Below are 15,924 nucleotides of genomic sequence, written 5' to 3'. Positions count from 1 at the left end.
CTTCTTCACAGTCCAACTCTCACATTCATACATGACCACTGGAAAAACCATAGCCTTGACTAGACGAACCTTTGTTGGCAAAGTAATGTCTCTGCTTTTGAATATGCTATCTAGGTTGGTCATAACTTTTCTTCCAAGGAGTAAGCGTCTTTTAATTTCATGGCTGCAGTCACCATCTGCAGTGATTTTAGAGCCCCCAAAAATAAAATCAACCACCGTTTCCACTGTTTCCCCATCTGTTTCCCATGAAGTGATGGGACCAGATGCCATGATCTTAGTTTTCTGAATGTTGAGCTTTAAGCCAACTTTTTCACTCTCCTCTTTTACTTTCATCAAGAGGCTTTTTAGTTCCTCTTCACTTTCTGCCATAAGGGTGGTATCATCTGCATATCTGAGGTTATTGATATTTCTCCCGGCAACCTTGATTTCAGCTTGTGCTTCTTCCAGCCCAGCATTTCTCATGATGTATTCTGCATAGAAGTTAAATAAGCAGGGTGAAAATATATAGCCTGACATACTCCTTTTCCTATTTGGAACCAGTCTGTTGTTCCATGTCCAGTTCTAACTGTTGCTTCCTGACCTGCATATAGGTTTCTCGAGAGGCAGGTCAGGTGGTCTCATGTTCCTATCTCTTGAAGAATTTTCCACAGTTTATTGTGATCCACACAGTCAAAGGCTTTGGCATAGTCAATAAAGCAGAAATAGGTGTTTGTCTGGAACTCTCTTGCTTTTTCGATGATCCAGCGGATGTTAGCAATTTGATCTCTGGTTTAACTTTATCAGATCAGATCAGATCAGTTGCTCAGTCATGTCTGACTCTTTGCGACCCCATGAATCGCAGCATGCCAGGCCTCCCTGTCCATCACCAACTCCTGGAGTTCACTCAGATTCACGTCCATCGAGTCAGTGATGCCATCCAGCCATCTCATCCTCTGTAGTCCCCTTCTCCTCAAGAGTCTTCTGCAACACCACAGTTCAAAAGCATCAATTCTTCAGTGCTCAGCCTTCTTCACAGTCCAACTCTCACATCCATACATGACCACTGGAAAAACCATAGCCTTGACTAGACGAACCTTTGTTGGCAAAGTAATGTCTCTGCTTTTGAATATGCTATCTAGGTTGGTCATAACTTTCCTTCCAAGGAGTAAGCGTCTTTTAATTTCATGGCTGCAGTCACCATCTGCAGTGATTTTGGAGCCCAGAAAAATAGAGTCTGACACTGTTTCCGCTGTTTCCCCATCTATTTCCCATGAAGTGGTGGGACCCGATGCCATGATTTTCATTTTCTGAATGTTGAGATTTAAGCCAACTTTTTCACTCTCCACTTTCACTTTCATCAGGAGGCTTTTTAGTTCCTCTTCACTTTCTGCCATAAGGGTGGTGTCATCTGCATATCTGAGGTTATTGATATTTCTCCCGGCAATCTTGATTCCAGCTTGTGTTTCTTCCAGTTCAACATTTCTCATGATGTACTCTGCATATAAGTTAAATAAACAGGGTGACAATATACAGCCTTGACCAACTCCTTTTCCTATTTGGAACCAGTCTGTTATTCCATATCCAGTTCTAACTGTTGCTTCCTGACCTGAATACAAATTTCTCAAGAGGCAGATCAGGTGGTCTGGTATTCCCATCTATGAGATTGGGATATATTTGATAGTCTTCATCCTCTTTTGTTGGTGAGGCAGGAGACACACAGATGTATTTGAATAAAGTAATATGCAGGCAATTCTTTTTCATTGTTGATTTGATTGTTGTAGTAAACAGAAATAATTTGAATTTTCTCCCTCAGTCAATGAATTAGTTTCTTCCCGTGGGAGAGATACCCTTTGTTTAATTGCATACATTGATTGAGTCTCAGACACTATATGGATGCTGGAGATGCAATGGTGAACAGAACATACACGTTGTGGAGGCTTAAGCAGTCTAGAAGGCAAGACAGATTTTAAACAAACAGTTAATAATATGTGTTGAAGCAGCATGGAACTGAGGAAGAAATAATCTTCAAAGATTCTTGAGGTTAGAGAAACATTGGTACCTTCAAGGAACTAAAAGATTTCCAAGGTGGCTGCAGCCAGAGGACCACAAAGTGACTGGAGAGAGGCAGGGGCCAGATCACAGTGACCTAAGGCCAAGTTACAAGTCAGGGCTGTGGACAGTGGGAAGCAATTGAATAGTTTTTATGTTAAGGGGGTGGAGTGGTCAGATTTGTGTTTTTGGAAGATCACACTGACTGGCAGCAGTATACAAGCTGATCCGGTAAGAGCAGACAACATTTGTTGTGGGGACAACAGTGATCTTCCTGGAAGGAAGTGGAGGGCTTTAAGGAGATATAGGAAGTAGGAGCTGTCAGAACTTAGTGTTTAATTGGATGAAGAGAGAGAAAAAAGGCTTTTGATTTGGGCAAGTGGATGGACAGAATTACCTCTTCCAGAGCTAGAAAGTGTGAGGAGGGGAGACCCTTTCAGTGTGGATGAGAGGAGGATTCATAGATCTGTTTTGGAGTTGCTGAGTTGCAGGTTCCTATAACACATCCAAGTGGAATAAGCCTCTATCTGTATGGTTCTGCTGCTCAGAAGTGAAGTCCAGGCTGGAGGTATTTTAGCTATCATTGGATAAATACGATAAAGAAGCTGATAGAGATCACTTGGGGAGAGAGTGTGGTGTGGGAAAAAAAAGACAGCTCGGGAATAAGGTGACCATTAATCGCAGTTTGCCTCAGATAGTCCCAGTTAACACCTATTGCCCAGGTCTAATTCTTAAGTGCGTCTCTTTCACTCTCAAAAGCGACCCAGCTTGGGCGATTGATATTATAGTCATTCTCCTTAAGGCAGAGCTGGAGGAAAGGCAACATTTAAAGCTTTAGTGAAGCAAAGCCATGAAAGGAGCCAAAAGGAAGAAAACCAGGAGCAAGCATTGCCACAGAAGCCAAGTGAAGAGAGCCTCAAACAGTTTTGCAGAGAGCCTTGCATAATGTTCCCTCTTGGATCTCATAATGACTGCATTGCATGAGGGACGAAACCTCAGACAGGACTGAGGGCGAAGTAAAGATTAGTTCAGGAATGCAGGCAAAGGTGGGGGCGATGCTGATCAGTTCTGGAGTAAGATAAATGCCATTGTTAAAAGAAAAAAAAAAAAAAAACACATAGAATTTAGACACTAAAAATATAGAAAATTTTCTCATCTTGGCCCGTATATTAGGGAGACTATCAGAAATGTTAACATCAACTAAGTGGCATAATACTTAAATAATTTTCTCTGGAGAAGGAAATGGCAACCCGCTCCAATACTCTTGCTTGGAGAATCCCCATGGACAGAGGAACCTGGTGGACTGCAGTCCATAGGGTCACACAGAGTTGGATATGACTGAAGCAATTTAACAGGGCACATTAATACTTTTAGCTCCTCACTCAAGCTATATGGTTTCTTATTTCCAGAATTTTGGGTTTTCCCCTGCCTGAAAAGCCCTTTCCCTCTATCTTCCTCTTTACTCCCGAGATAAGGTTTTGGAGTCACCTTTTGTGCTATGCTATGCTAAGTCACTTAAGTCATGTCCGACTCTGTGTGACCCCATAGACGGCAGCCCACCAGGCTCCCCCGTCCCTTGGATTCTCCAGGCAAGAACACTGGAGTGGGTTGCCATTTCCTTCTCCAATGCATGAAAGTGAAAAGAGAAAGTGAAGTCGCTCAGTCATGTCCGACCCTCAGTGACCTCACGCACTGCAGCCTACCAGGCTCCTCCGTCCATGGGATTCTCCAGGCAAGAGTACTGGAGTGGGGTGCCATTGCCTTCTCCAACCTTTTGTGCAGGAGGGGGTTAGCCTTGTCTAGGTTCCCCTCTGAGCCTGGGATCCCTCTCCTAGCTCAACTGTGTCCCCACAGCTCTAGTCAGGCCCCACCATTTTCCGGTGAAATTTACTTGTTTCTCTCCTTCACCAGAAGGTAAATCCTATTTAAATTTCTTAAAGTCAGGGAGTGGGTCTTATTCTCACTACTTTTGTATCCTTGGCCACTACATAGAATTTTGTATGCAGTAGAAATTCAATAAAGGTTGAATTGAATTAAAGAAAGATGTTGGAGAGAAGTCAGAATCATTTCCTTTTTATTGAAGTAAGATTTACATACAGTGAAATGAATGGATTTTAAATGTATAATTATTGAGTTTTGAGAAATGCATTTCAGTGTAACTACTGTTCTAATAAATAGACCATTTCTACCATCCCAGAAGTCTTCCTCATGTCGCTTGCCAGTCAGTCCCTACTCCCTATCACAGGCAACTGCTATTTTGATTTCTGTTCTTACAGATTAGGTTTGCCTGTTCTAGAACTTCATAAAAATGCAATCATATAGTAAGGGCCCTTTTGTGCCCAGCTTATTTTGCTTAACATTGTGTCTAAAACTGATCCATTTGGATGTATGTATGAATGCATTCCATTTTATTACTGAATGGTATTTCACTGAATGGCTATGTACAATTTGCTTATGCATTCTCCTATTGATGGACATTTGGGTAGTTTCCAGTTTGAAGCTATTATGAATTAAGTTGTTATGAGTAATCATGTAGAAATCTTTTTTATGGACATGTGTTTTCTTCATCTTAGAAAATATCTAGAAGGAGACTTGTTTGGCTATTCAGTATATGTGTGTGTGTGTACATGAGAAACTGCCAAACTGTTTTCCAAAGTGGTTGTACCATTTTTACAATTCTGCCAGCAACATGTGATCATTTTAGTTGTTCCATTTCAGCACCACCATTTGGGCTGTCAGTCTTTTACAACTTTAGCTGTTCTGGTAGCTGAGAAATGGTATCTTGTTTGTGGTTTTTATCTCCTTTTTCTCGATGAATAAATGATGTTGACCTGCTTCTTGTGAGTTTATTGACCATCATATATGTTCTTTTGTGATATATTTAAGTATCTTGCCTATTTTAAAATACAGTTATTTTTGTAATATATTCACAATACCTTATATATCCTGGATACAAGTCCTTTGTCAGATATATGTATTTCAGTATGTTCCCCCCATCTGCGTCTCACCTTTTTATTTCTTTTCAAAAATATTTATTTCTTTTCTTTTCTTATTTAGCTGTGCTGGCTCTTAGTTGTGGCATGCCAGATCTTGGATCCTCGTTTCAGCATGTGGGATCTTTAGGTGTAGCATGTGACATCTAGTTCCCCAAGCCAGGGATCAAACCCAGGTCCCCTGCACCGGGAGCACAGTCTTTGCCACTGGACCACCAGGGAGTCCCTTTATTTTCTTAATAGTATATTTGATGAGAATTTTTAAATTTTGATAAAGTCTAATCTACCTTCTTTTTATACAGTTCATGGGGTTCTCACAGGGACAGGGAAGCCTGGCATGCTGTGGTCCATGGTGTCACAAAGAGTCGGACACAACTTGGAGACTGAACAACAACAAATCTACCTTTTTACATTTAGTGCTCTTCATGTCTTCTTTATGAAATCAGTGCTTTCTCCAGGGTCATATTCTGCATACTGCTTCTGTTTTATGTTTTGTTGTTTTGGCCACGAGGCCTGTGGGGTCTTAGCTCTCAGACCAAGGATTGAACCCTCACACCCTGCTTTGGAAGGTGAAGTTTTAACCACGGGACCATCAGAGAAGTCCCTACTCTGTTTTCTTTTAGTTTTTTAAAAATTATATTTATTTCTTTATTTATTTGACTGCACTGGTTCTTAGCTGAGGCATGCAAGATCTTTAGTTGCATCATGAGGAATCTAGTTCCCCAACCAGGGATGGAACCCAAGCCACTTGCCTTGGTAGCACAGAGTCTTTGCCACTGGATCACCAGGGAAGTCCCCCTACATTTATTTTGATGTGTAATTTACTGGCTTAGATTTTTTACCAGTTAAGACACCCTTCTTCCTCTTCCTACATTCTGTTTGCCCTCTCCTTTCCCTCCCTCACTTCCTTCATCCCCCAAACCCAAAGTGCTAGAGTACGTATGACCACAGAGACTCACCTGTACCAAGAGGGAAAGAAAATCAACACAGCTCAGACACCAATCCACACTGTAATAGTGAAGTTTTCTGTATAAAATTAAAGATAAAGCTTGAATGAGATGCAAATGCATGTTAAAAAGTAAAACCCCACACTCATTTAAAAACATCTCCTGGCATTTGCTTTGTCCTCAGTTTCAATCGGCATTTTACACGGTAGAGTCTTTATTATTCAACATAAATCCTTTAGAGGTGGTAAATGCTTCTTGCTTAACAAATGACATAATATAAAACATTTCAAGGCCAATGCAGTGGTTCTAAATGCTTTATGATTTTGCTTTGGTGAGAATGTAGGCACTTAAAGATGGGCGGGGGAGGTCTCTGTCACAGGAGATGCTGAACACTGTTTCTGTGGTCACTTCTTAATAAAGATACGACGAGTAGCATGACACAAGAGAAAGGGCTTTTACAGTGTACTTTTTAGTCAGAAAACACACAGATTCTTCATGTATTTTAGTGCTACGTGGAAAAAAATTTTATAGCAGGTCATAATTTTGTGTTTATGTATATATCATGCTCTCTTGCTTATATCTGTTAAATGGAGAGGGCAAGCAAATTATTTACCTGAGGAGGATATCACCCCAGGAATTGAACCCATACTCAGGTAAATTTCACTTATTTCATATCATCTACCAAGGAACTATATTTCCTGTATGTGATTATCAATGTCTTACTGTTTTTTATACTTAACCTGTGTGTGTAGATGAGACAGAGAATGAGATGGTTGGATGGCATCACTGACTTGATGGACATGAGTTTGAGCAAGCTCCAGGAGTTGGTGATGGACAGGGAAGCCTGGCATGCTGTAGTCCATGGGGTCGCAAAGAGTTGGACATGACTGAGCAACTGAACTGAAACTGTGTATACATGTGTTTGGGGGCAGGAGGAGAAGGGGACGACAGAGGATTAATGAGATGGCTGGATGGCATCACCAACTCAATGGACATGAGTTTGAGTAAACTCTGGGAGTTGGTGATGGACAGGGAGGCCTGGCGTGCTGTGATTCATGGGGTCACAAAGAGTTGGACACGACTGAACTACTGAACTAAACTGAACTGAATCTGTGTGTATATGTGTGAGTGTGTTTGGTGGGCAGGGGGTGGTTAATAAGGGGAAGAGCTTCTCTTTACTTCCACTTATCTCTTGATTAAAACCTTCTGATTGTTTCCTGTATTAGGTTTCACAAAAATAGTATTGAATTCAAAGGTAAATTTGGAATCTTAAATTCAGTACTTCAACCACAAACACACACATGTACAAGGGCCCCTGAACAGGAATGCTATCTTCAGAAGTGTGGGTTGTGCCTGTGATCTGCCTCGCAAGTGTACTGCATATGAAATTCCCTGAAAATCACCTATGATGGGCAAAGTATAAAGGAAAAACCAGAGATGCCAGATCTCCAGATACATGGTCTTTGATGTGAGAAAATTCCCATTCCCAGTGATGTCATTGTTTCCACTCCAGGTGACTTACCAAGCAGGAATGGGGGAGGTAGCCCCCATGAGTTAGAGAATGTCAGTCTCAGGAAATCTTGACATCAGAGTTGAGACCCACTACCATGGAAATCTGTGCTTTTTCTTCTTAAACTGGAACTGGAATATTTAAGTATATTGTAATATACTCTTACAGTGAAATATTGGCATTTATTTAAATATTGTTTTTGGAGAGTTTTTAAATAATGAAATCAAGAGCTGGTGTTCGAGAGTCAAGACAAATCTATTTTTAAACCTGAGCTTTGTGACTTGCAAGCTGTGTAGATTTGGGAACATTATTTAATCTCTCAGAGCATTAGCATCTTCCTCTATAATCAGAATACTTAACTAGTATAAATTTTGTATAGATTGAAAGGGATAATACATATAGAATTCTTAGCAGAGAGACTTGCATATAATAAATTTATTATCATATATAATGTATAAGGTATTATAGAATATCATTATTTTGTAGCATTAATATAGCAGGAAATAAACTTACATATCCATTATCATCTCATTATGTAAACCCATCAGAAAACATGCCAAGAAAAAGACATCTACCATCACCCCGTGTCTTCCCAGTTCTGCTTTGTGTATAATTAATGGCGCTTTGTTTTCTGTCCACAGATATTTGCGAGGTTGTCTGCTCTCTGTGTATAAGAAATCCCTCTTCACCTACACCTCCCTTGCAGTGTAACCCTAAGTCATGGCATTCCTTGTTTCTGAGCTTCTCCTCTCGTTGGTTGCAGGGGCTTCCTAGCAGCTGAGAGCAATGATTCAACTAAGCCTCTCCATCCTCTTTACTACTCTCAAGATGGTCTGTCTCACGTTCCTCCTCTGGCTGTGCATTTCTAGAAATAGATTTTCAGTTGTATTGTGTGAAACTGCTTTTGAAGAGCCTCCTCCCCCTATTCCATCCTTCCTTTTTTGGTGCAGCACCACTTTATCTCTTGTGTATTCCCTGGTGGCTCAGACGGTAAAGAGTCTGCCTGCAATGCAGGAGGCCTGGGTTTGATCTTCCCTCTGTTGGGAAGATCCCCTGCAGAAAGATATGGCAACCCACTCCAGTCTTCTTGCCTGGAGAATCCCATGGACAGGGGAGCCTGGCTGGCTGCCATCCATGGGGTCGCAAAGAGTCAGATACGACTTGAGTGACTAACACTGTACATATTACAGCATTTTTGGGGAAAAAAATAGATCACTTCAAATTGAAGAACCACTTTTCTACAGGGTAGCATACAATTTCTTTCTGTGTTCTGATCCCTGCCTTCCCACCCTATCTTTATTTCTTCCACTTCCTTACTTTCTGCTTTAGCAACTTTGAATACCTTAAGCTATTCCCCAGATGTGCCATGATTATTCTGCCCTTTGTACCCTGGCACACATATTTAGCTCTTCTAGAATCTCATCCCTCTGTCTCCTTTCCCACCACCCCAATTTTGTGTGCCACCCAACAAATCTAAGCTCAGTGTGCCCTTCTCTGTTTAATAGTCCCAGTTCTCGCAGCCAGATTTCCATGCTTACATTTATTAAGATCACGAGTTGTAAGGGGCAGAGACAGAGTCAGGCCACCCCAAGCCAAGATGCTAAAAAGAGAGCTAAGAATCTTTATGGAAATGCTTAGTGTGGCTATGGTATGCTATGCTACATTACTTCAGTTGTGTCCGACTCTTTGCAACACTATATGGACTGCTGCATGCCAGACTCCTCTGTCAATGGGATTCTCTAGGCAAGAATACTAGAGTGGGTTGCAGTGCTCTCGTCCAGGGGATCTTCCAGACACAGGGATCGAACCTGCGTCTCTTACGTCTCCTACATTGGCTGGCGGTTTTGTTCTGTTTTGTTTTACCACTAGCACCACTTGGGAAACCCTGCTGCTGCTGCTGCTGCTGCTGCTGTTAAGTCGCTTCAGTCGTGTCCGACTCTCTGCGACCCCATAGATAGCAGCCCACTAGGCTCCTTTGTCCTTGGGATTCTCCAGGCAAGAATACTGGAGTGGGTTGCCATTTCCATCTCCAATGCACGAAAGTGAAAAGTGAAAGGGAAGTCGATCAGTCGTGCCTGACTCTTCAGTTTAGTTCAGTCGCTCAGTCGTGTCTGACTCTTTTCGACCCCATGAATCACAGCACGCCAGGCCTCCCTGTCCATCACCAACTCCTGGAGTTCACTAAGACTCATGTCCATCGAGTCAGTGATGCCATCCAGCCATCTCATCCTCTGTCATCCCCTTCTCCTCCTGCCCCCAGTCCCTCCCAGCATCAGAGTCTTTTCCAATGAGTCAACTCTTCGCATGAGGTGGCCAAAGTACTGGAGTTTCAGCTTTAGCATCATTCCTTCCAAAGAAATCCCAGGGCTGATCTCCTTCAGAAAGGACTGGTTGGATCTCCTTGCAGTCCAAGGGACTCTCAAGAGTCTTCTCCAACACCACAGTTCAAAAGCATCAATTCTTCGGTGCTCAGCTTTCTTCACAGTCCAACTCTCACATCCATACATGACCATAGGAAAAACCATAGCGTTGACTAGACGAACCTTTGTTGGCAAAGTAATGTCTCTGCCCGACTCTTAGGCAACCTTAAAAACCAAGGAGCTCTGGGGACATCAGTAGTATGCTGGTGGCAGATCTTCAGTAAAGTGTCCTATTACTCAAGCAATTAGGCTATCCTTTCTAGTCCGCTGTTCTAACAACTAACTTCCTCACCTTTGATTCTATGTTCAGTTCAGTCACTCAGTCGTGTCCGACTCTTTGCGACCCCATGGACTGCATCATGCCAGGCTGTCCTGTCCATCACCAACTCCCGGAGTTCACTCAGACTCATGTCCATCAAGTCAGTGATACCATCCAACCATCCTGGGTCCAGTTCCTTGTTTTACCACTTGCCAACCAGGTAATCTTAGACAAATCACTGAACTTCTTTATGTATCATATGTACAAGGAGAGCACAAGATCATTATTTTAAGGATGAAATGCTCTCCACTGTAACTCATCAAGATGCACATTATCATCCACATTTTGATACCTCTGAAATCATGCTGCATCTCACAATTACTGCTCGCCAGTCAGGAGTCAAGTCATGAGGTAGTTACTGTCTGCTCGTGTGCAAATGTGGTTGTTATTCCTGACTGGACAGCTGTCACCTTGCCATGCTTGACTTGGGAAACTGTTTATGAACCATTTGAAGCAAAACTATGAATCCTGCCTGTCAGCTGAAAAACTTTCTATTGGCAGTCATTGATAAGATAAAAAATGCCCCAGCATCAAAACTTGCAAAGTAACATGTTAATGGCTTGGAAGAAATCCTGAAAACCACGGTGGAGCATTCTTTTAAGAACTGTTGCCCAGGGCCCTGGATGGTCAGCAAATTATGTTGTGTGGAAAACACTAGCATGATGACAGAGTCAGAAAGCGATTCAGAAGAATTTGACCCTGTGAGGAAGTTTTAGGAACCCTAATCAATTGATTTTGCTTCTAGTTTCTTTTTCACGTGTGCACAAGAATGAAATATGGTAAAAAGCTGTGTATAAACCATCATTCAAAACCCTTTCAATAGTGTAACTCTAAGTGATAAGAAAATTATCGTCATATGTTAAATAGCATTTTGTCTGTCAAAGCAGTTCATAAAATAAAAGTGTATCATATAGGTAATGACATCTTAGACTTGATGAAATGTGATTTTGGTTATTATTACCTAATAGTATTTGTTTGCTCATTATTTTTATTCACTCATGGTCCTTCGTTGTGTTTTTCTTCATGACTTTGTAGCTCAGGTTCACAAAATAACTGCCTCATTCTCTCCATAATAACCAGCCTTGCTCATTCTTTTCTCTGACCTGTCTTTCTTCCCCCTCACCTTGCGCATCTTTTCGGTCACTGCTGTGTTTATGCCCTGAGTCAACCCCTAATCCAATTGCCTGTAGAAGAGTCACGTGGTCGAGCACACGGCTGCCAGGGCTTCCCCAGGAATTTGTGGTCATCTGTGTATCCTCAGGACTTAGCACAGTACTAATTCATGTTTGTTGAATAAATGTGTAAACCAAAATGATTTTGCAAGAGACACAAGTCCATGCCTCACTTATGACATACAGTTTGATAATGGATTGTGCAGTTTTTTAAAAAAAGGTTTTAAAATCACAATAACATCTTGAACTTACTTGCTATTATAAATATTTGATCTCAGTTTTCTATAAATATAGTACCTGACATCTTTCATGGATCAGGTTTTACTAGTACCTACATACTCTTCTGACTTGGAAATTTTTTCAGTTATTTCTATGACCTAATTAATTAACTCAATCATGGAGGATACATACTGCTTGATCTCTATATGATACAACAGCCTTGGATTGGCCAGATATAGCCATAACTGTTAATGATGCCTTATGAACACATTTTCTCCATGAAAATATTTTATCTTTTCCTCCCACTTCTTGCAAAATTGAACAGAAGAGAATTGAAGAGATGAGTAATACCTCTGTAACTTTTCTGATGAACTATGGATTCCTTCTTTCATTCTGAAAGTCCATGACATTGGGCAAATCCAATACACTTAAGGTGTTCAGTTCTCCTTATGCGACTGATTTATTTCCAAAGTGTGTGTCCTTGTGCTGAGTTGCTTCAGTCGTGTCCAACTCTTTGCATCCGACTCTTTGGACTGTAGTCCACCAGACTCCTTGGGCCCTGGGATTCTCCAGGCAAAAATACTGGAGTGGGTTGCCATGCCCTCCTCCAGGGAATCTTCCCCACCCAGGGATCGAATCTGAGCCTCTTACATCTCCTGCATTGGCAGGTGGGTTCTTTACCACTAGCACCACCTGGTATGATTGATCAAATCAGGAATTTTTACCATTCTTCAAGGTTTTGTTAAAGCTTTGTAGGCATAACTTCAGTCCATTTTTCTAATATTTAATGAGGAGGCATACAGTGAGTATATAGGTTACATATGTTCTTATATATATTCATATATATATATGAATATATGTTACATATGACCCTGTTCCTCTTTCTCCTCAGCCACCTGACCCACGATCTCCCTGCTACCCACTTGGATTACCATACACAGCTCTAAGCAGTTCTCTGGTGCCAGCTTTTTCTTGTTGCAATCCACATGATCAGATGACTCTTCTAGGAACAGATTCTTTCATCGGGTAATGCCTTTCCTCCAAAACTTCATTTTCCTTAGGATCAAGCTCCAATCCTCATCATGGCATTAAAGTCCCTCTGTAATTTGTTGTTACCTTACTTATCCAATTTTGATCATTGTGATTTTATAAAAGAAATCTCCCTTCCTGGTTGTGCCAGTCCCACAAGTCAGCTGTGAATGAGATGCACCCGTTGCCTATTTCCACCCTCTGGTGTTTCCTTGTGCCATGTCCTGAGGGTACATTGTCTTTTTCTTTTTCTCCTTGTGACTTCTATTTATTCTAGAACGAGGTTCTCCTTTTTCCTATTATAATTAAGACTCTATATTTTATAGCCCCATGTACTTTATACTGTGTGTCAACATAAAAAATTATTTCTTTTCACTGTTAATTCTCCCCACAGCAGCCTTTTAACAATTTTGATCTTTTAACAATTTTGAACAGTTTTGTTATTTTTATGTTGACACCTCGTATTTCTTCCTAGACTTTTACTCAGCTTGAGCACTCATCTTAATACAAATGGCTCCTATTAACTTATGGGTTATTAAAATCCAAATCCATCTTCAAGAGGGAAATATTTTTCTAATAGTGATATTATTTATGATATATACACTAACCCATATACAAATTGGTATAAAAGATTGAGATTATTCAAACAAATGTGACGTTTAGGCCCAGATGATGTTTATAATCAGGGATTTTAAAGAAAGATCTATCCAATTGTGGCACCACTGGTGTAAGTGTACAGCTTTTCAAAGTAAATACTTTGAGGAGGAAAACATCTTTTCGGATCTATTAATTCTAATGTGTTGGTTAAAAATCAGTATCACTTTATTATCTTCACCACTGATATTATAACTTCAGATAGACACAGTTTTTTAATGACTTTTGGATTCTTTAAAAAGTAGTGTATATAAAGCATATTTTGCACTTTTATTGAAAACTAACATCCTAATTCATATGGCAATATTGTAACATAAGGAGAAAAATGTAAAACACAGACCAATGTGAATACCCCAAACCAAGACTCAACTGCTCTTTTCAAGTTTTAGTTGAAATTTGAAATGACTTATTTTCAATAATAGGTGGTGTTTCCCAGGATTCTTGTTTGTTTAGTTGAAATGCTTTGGCTCTATGAAATATCTCTGCTATCAATTTAAAAAAATAATATAAAACATTAAGATTCAAATAGTACTTTGGTAATTGACAGGAACTATATCTGCTATCAAATCTGCTGTATTTATCAAAATTAACATTCTAAGAGATTATGAAAAAGAAGCATCTGTAAACTTACTTTTTGAAAATATATAGAAGTATCAACTTGCTTTTTACTTTTCTACTTATTTTCAACTCTTTAAATGTTATTCAATTACTTTAAACTACATGTATTTTTAAATTTTACTCAATGATTGCAGAGTTTATAAATTTTATAGAAGGGATTTTTAGTATTTACAATGACATTTATCTTAATGAGAAGCAAAATGTAAACAATTAAAAATTCTAGAGAAATGTTAAGGTGATTAGGGCTCATTGAGTCCCTTAATCTGAAGTTACTAGCAGATAGCTGCTCCAGAATCCCACTTCACACACACACACACAGACACAGAGCAATACAATTATTTAAACCTGAGTTCAGCCTTAGAAAAACAAAAGTAAAACTGAATTAATTTGAAACAATTATAAGACAAATAAATTCATCATTTAGGAATGAATCACCTATGTTTCAGGGAAAGAAACATTTCTTCATCATAGAGTGTATTTAAGGCAATAACACACTATATGACAAGAATTTATACAAGACTTCGTAACTAACAAAGCACTGCATATACATTGAGTCCACAGTAGGGTTACAATTTGGGAAGGTAAAGTATTAACTTCAGGTTATTGATCAGTAAGCAGGCTGAGAGAAACTAAGTGAAGTTCACCAAGCTAGAAGTAGCAAAGCTGGGACTTGAACTTTGTATCATCACACCCTGTGTCAGGCACTCTCGACACCAGTCCATTTTCATTCTTGTAATATTGGACATGGGGACATCATCGACAAATATGATAGATCATGATATAGAAGAATGATAATAATCAAAATTCAGATTTTTTAATTTGTGTATGCTATCAAATGAGATACATCATGTGAGAAGTTTTTATAAATTAAATTGAAATATTCCAAGAGAGCTGAAAATCAAAGAAAGTGTAAATTCTTGAAAAAAAAAAAACTCTTGCAAGTTTTTGTGTTTTCTTTTTTTAATATTAAGCATTCTTATAGAAGGCATGCCTAGAGTCATTTGATCAAATAAATATTCTACTTTTATTTTCCCAAACAAAGAATAAACTATAGCCTTTGGCATAGGTTATTTCAATAGGAAATAAAGATTAAAGCAGGCAAGCCCCAGGAGATGTTTTAAGCCGTTTCCATTTTAATGAAAACATGACTTTGTTTTCTTCCTGTTCTATCTTTGGGGGCAGTTCAAGGTTTAAATTAACCTAGGTTCTTGTGTACTTGTCTCTGAAGATGAAGTGAGCAGTAGATAGTTGTGGAAATGAGAGATTAATAACTTTTGTTGAACAGAATCAAAGAGAATACCACATGATCATTATAATAGCCATTCTACTCCTGGATTCAGGAATCAAATCAGCAGAAGAGATGACTAATTTTGTTTTCTTGTGAAAATGAAGAGCAAGTCAAGGCTCAGAAGGGAGCATTTAATAATATGGAAGAGGAAACAAGACAGGATTTATTCTTCAACTGGGTAGATAAGAAATGAAGACTTGTTTTGTACTAGGGCAAAGATGTTTCCTTAGACGTCTTGCCATGTGGATTTAATTAGCAAAATCTTTGATATGTAGTAGTGATGCAGTTTGTCTGAACTCCTGTCGCTTTGATTCTCTGTGAAGGAATATGACACTTAAGTAATGAAGGGCACCAATTCAGAGCCCTGCCATGTGCATTTCTTTTTTTTACTATTGTAGAAAAGTAGAATCACTTGTGACAAAATACACAAACGGTTAGCTGTAGAATTATAGAGCTGACAGAAACTCTACAAATCATTCAGTGTAATTTATTCAAGGTACTGCTTGATATGCCCACTTATAGAATTTGAAACCAATACAGAACATTAGTATTTCAAATAGGGCAGAAGGATGAGAATTATACTTACGAAAATGAAAAGAATGTTTATGGAAAATTTACAGAATAGGTTGGTCTATTTCTGTCAACTACAAAGATTGTTTACGAAAGGAAACTGAAAATAAAATGGCTTATCCTTGCCAGCTTTTCTTGGGAAGTATAGTAATATAGT

At 39.5% G+C, this 15,924-nt stretch overlaps 1 protein-coding gene across 2 annotated transcripts in view; it reads left to right on the top strand.

Annotated features, from left to right (window-relative positions):
- AFG2A (AAA ATPase AFG2A) overlaps positions 1 to 13,125 on the top strand; it is a 382,680-nt gene extending 369,555 nt beyond the window's left edge. The window contains exons 16-17 of one of the 2 annotated variants that reach the window (XR_015144365.1): positions 10,209 to 10,377; positions 12,501 to 13,125. Coding sequence is in view for 1 of the 2 variants with exons in the window: in XM_086346833.1 (XP_086202959.1) it covers positions 10,209 to 10,325 (117 nt within the window). In the remaining variant the exon portion in view is untranslated. Of the gene's footprint in view, positions 1 to 10,208; positions 11,158 to 12,500 lie in introns of those variants that run through there. The other variant, XM_086346833.1, reaches the window with a different exon arrangement.
- The last annotated feature ends 2,799 nt before the right edge of the window (positions 13,126 to 15,924 follow it).

The sequence above is a fragment of the Bos grunniens genome, chromosome 17 (genome assembly GCF_055505025.1).
Source record: "Bos grunniens cultivar Pamir isolate PY7600 chromosome 17, Bosgru_T2T1.0, whole genome shotgun sequence".
Lineage (NCBI taxonomy): Eukaryota > Metazoa > Chordata > Mammalia > Artiodactyla > Bovidae > Bos > Bos grunniens.
This window is presented reverse-complemented; position numbering and strand designations above follow the sequence as displayed.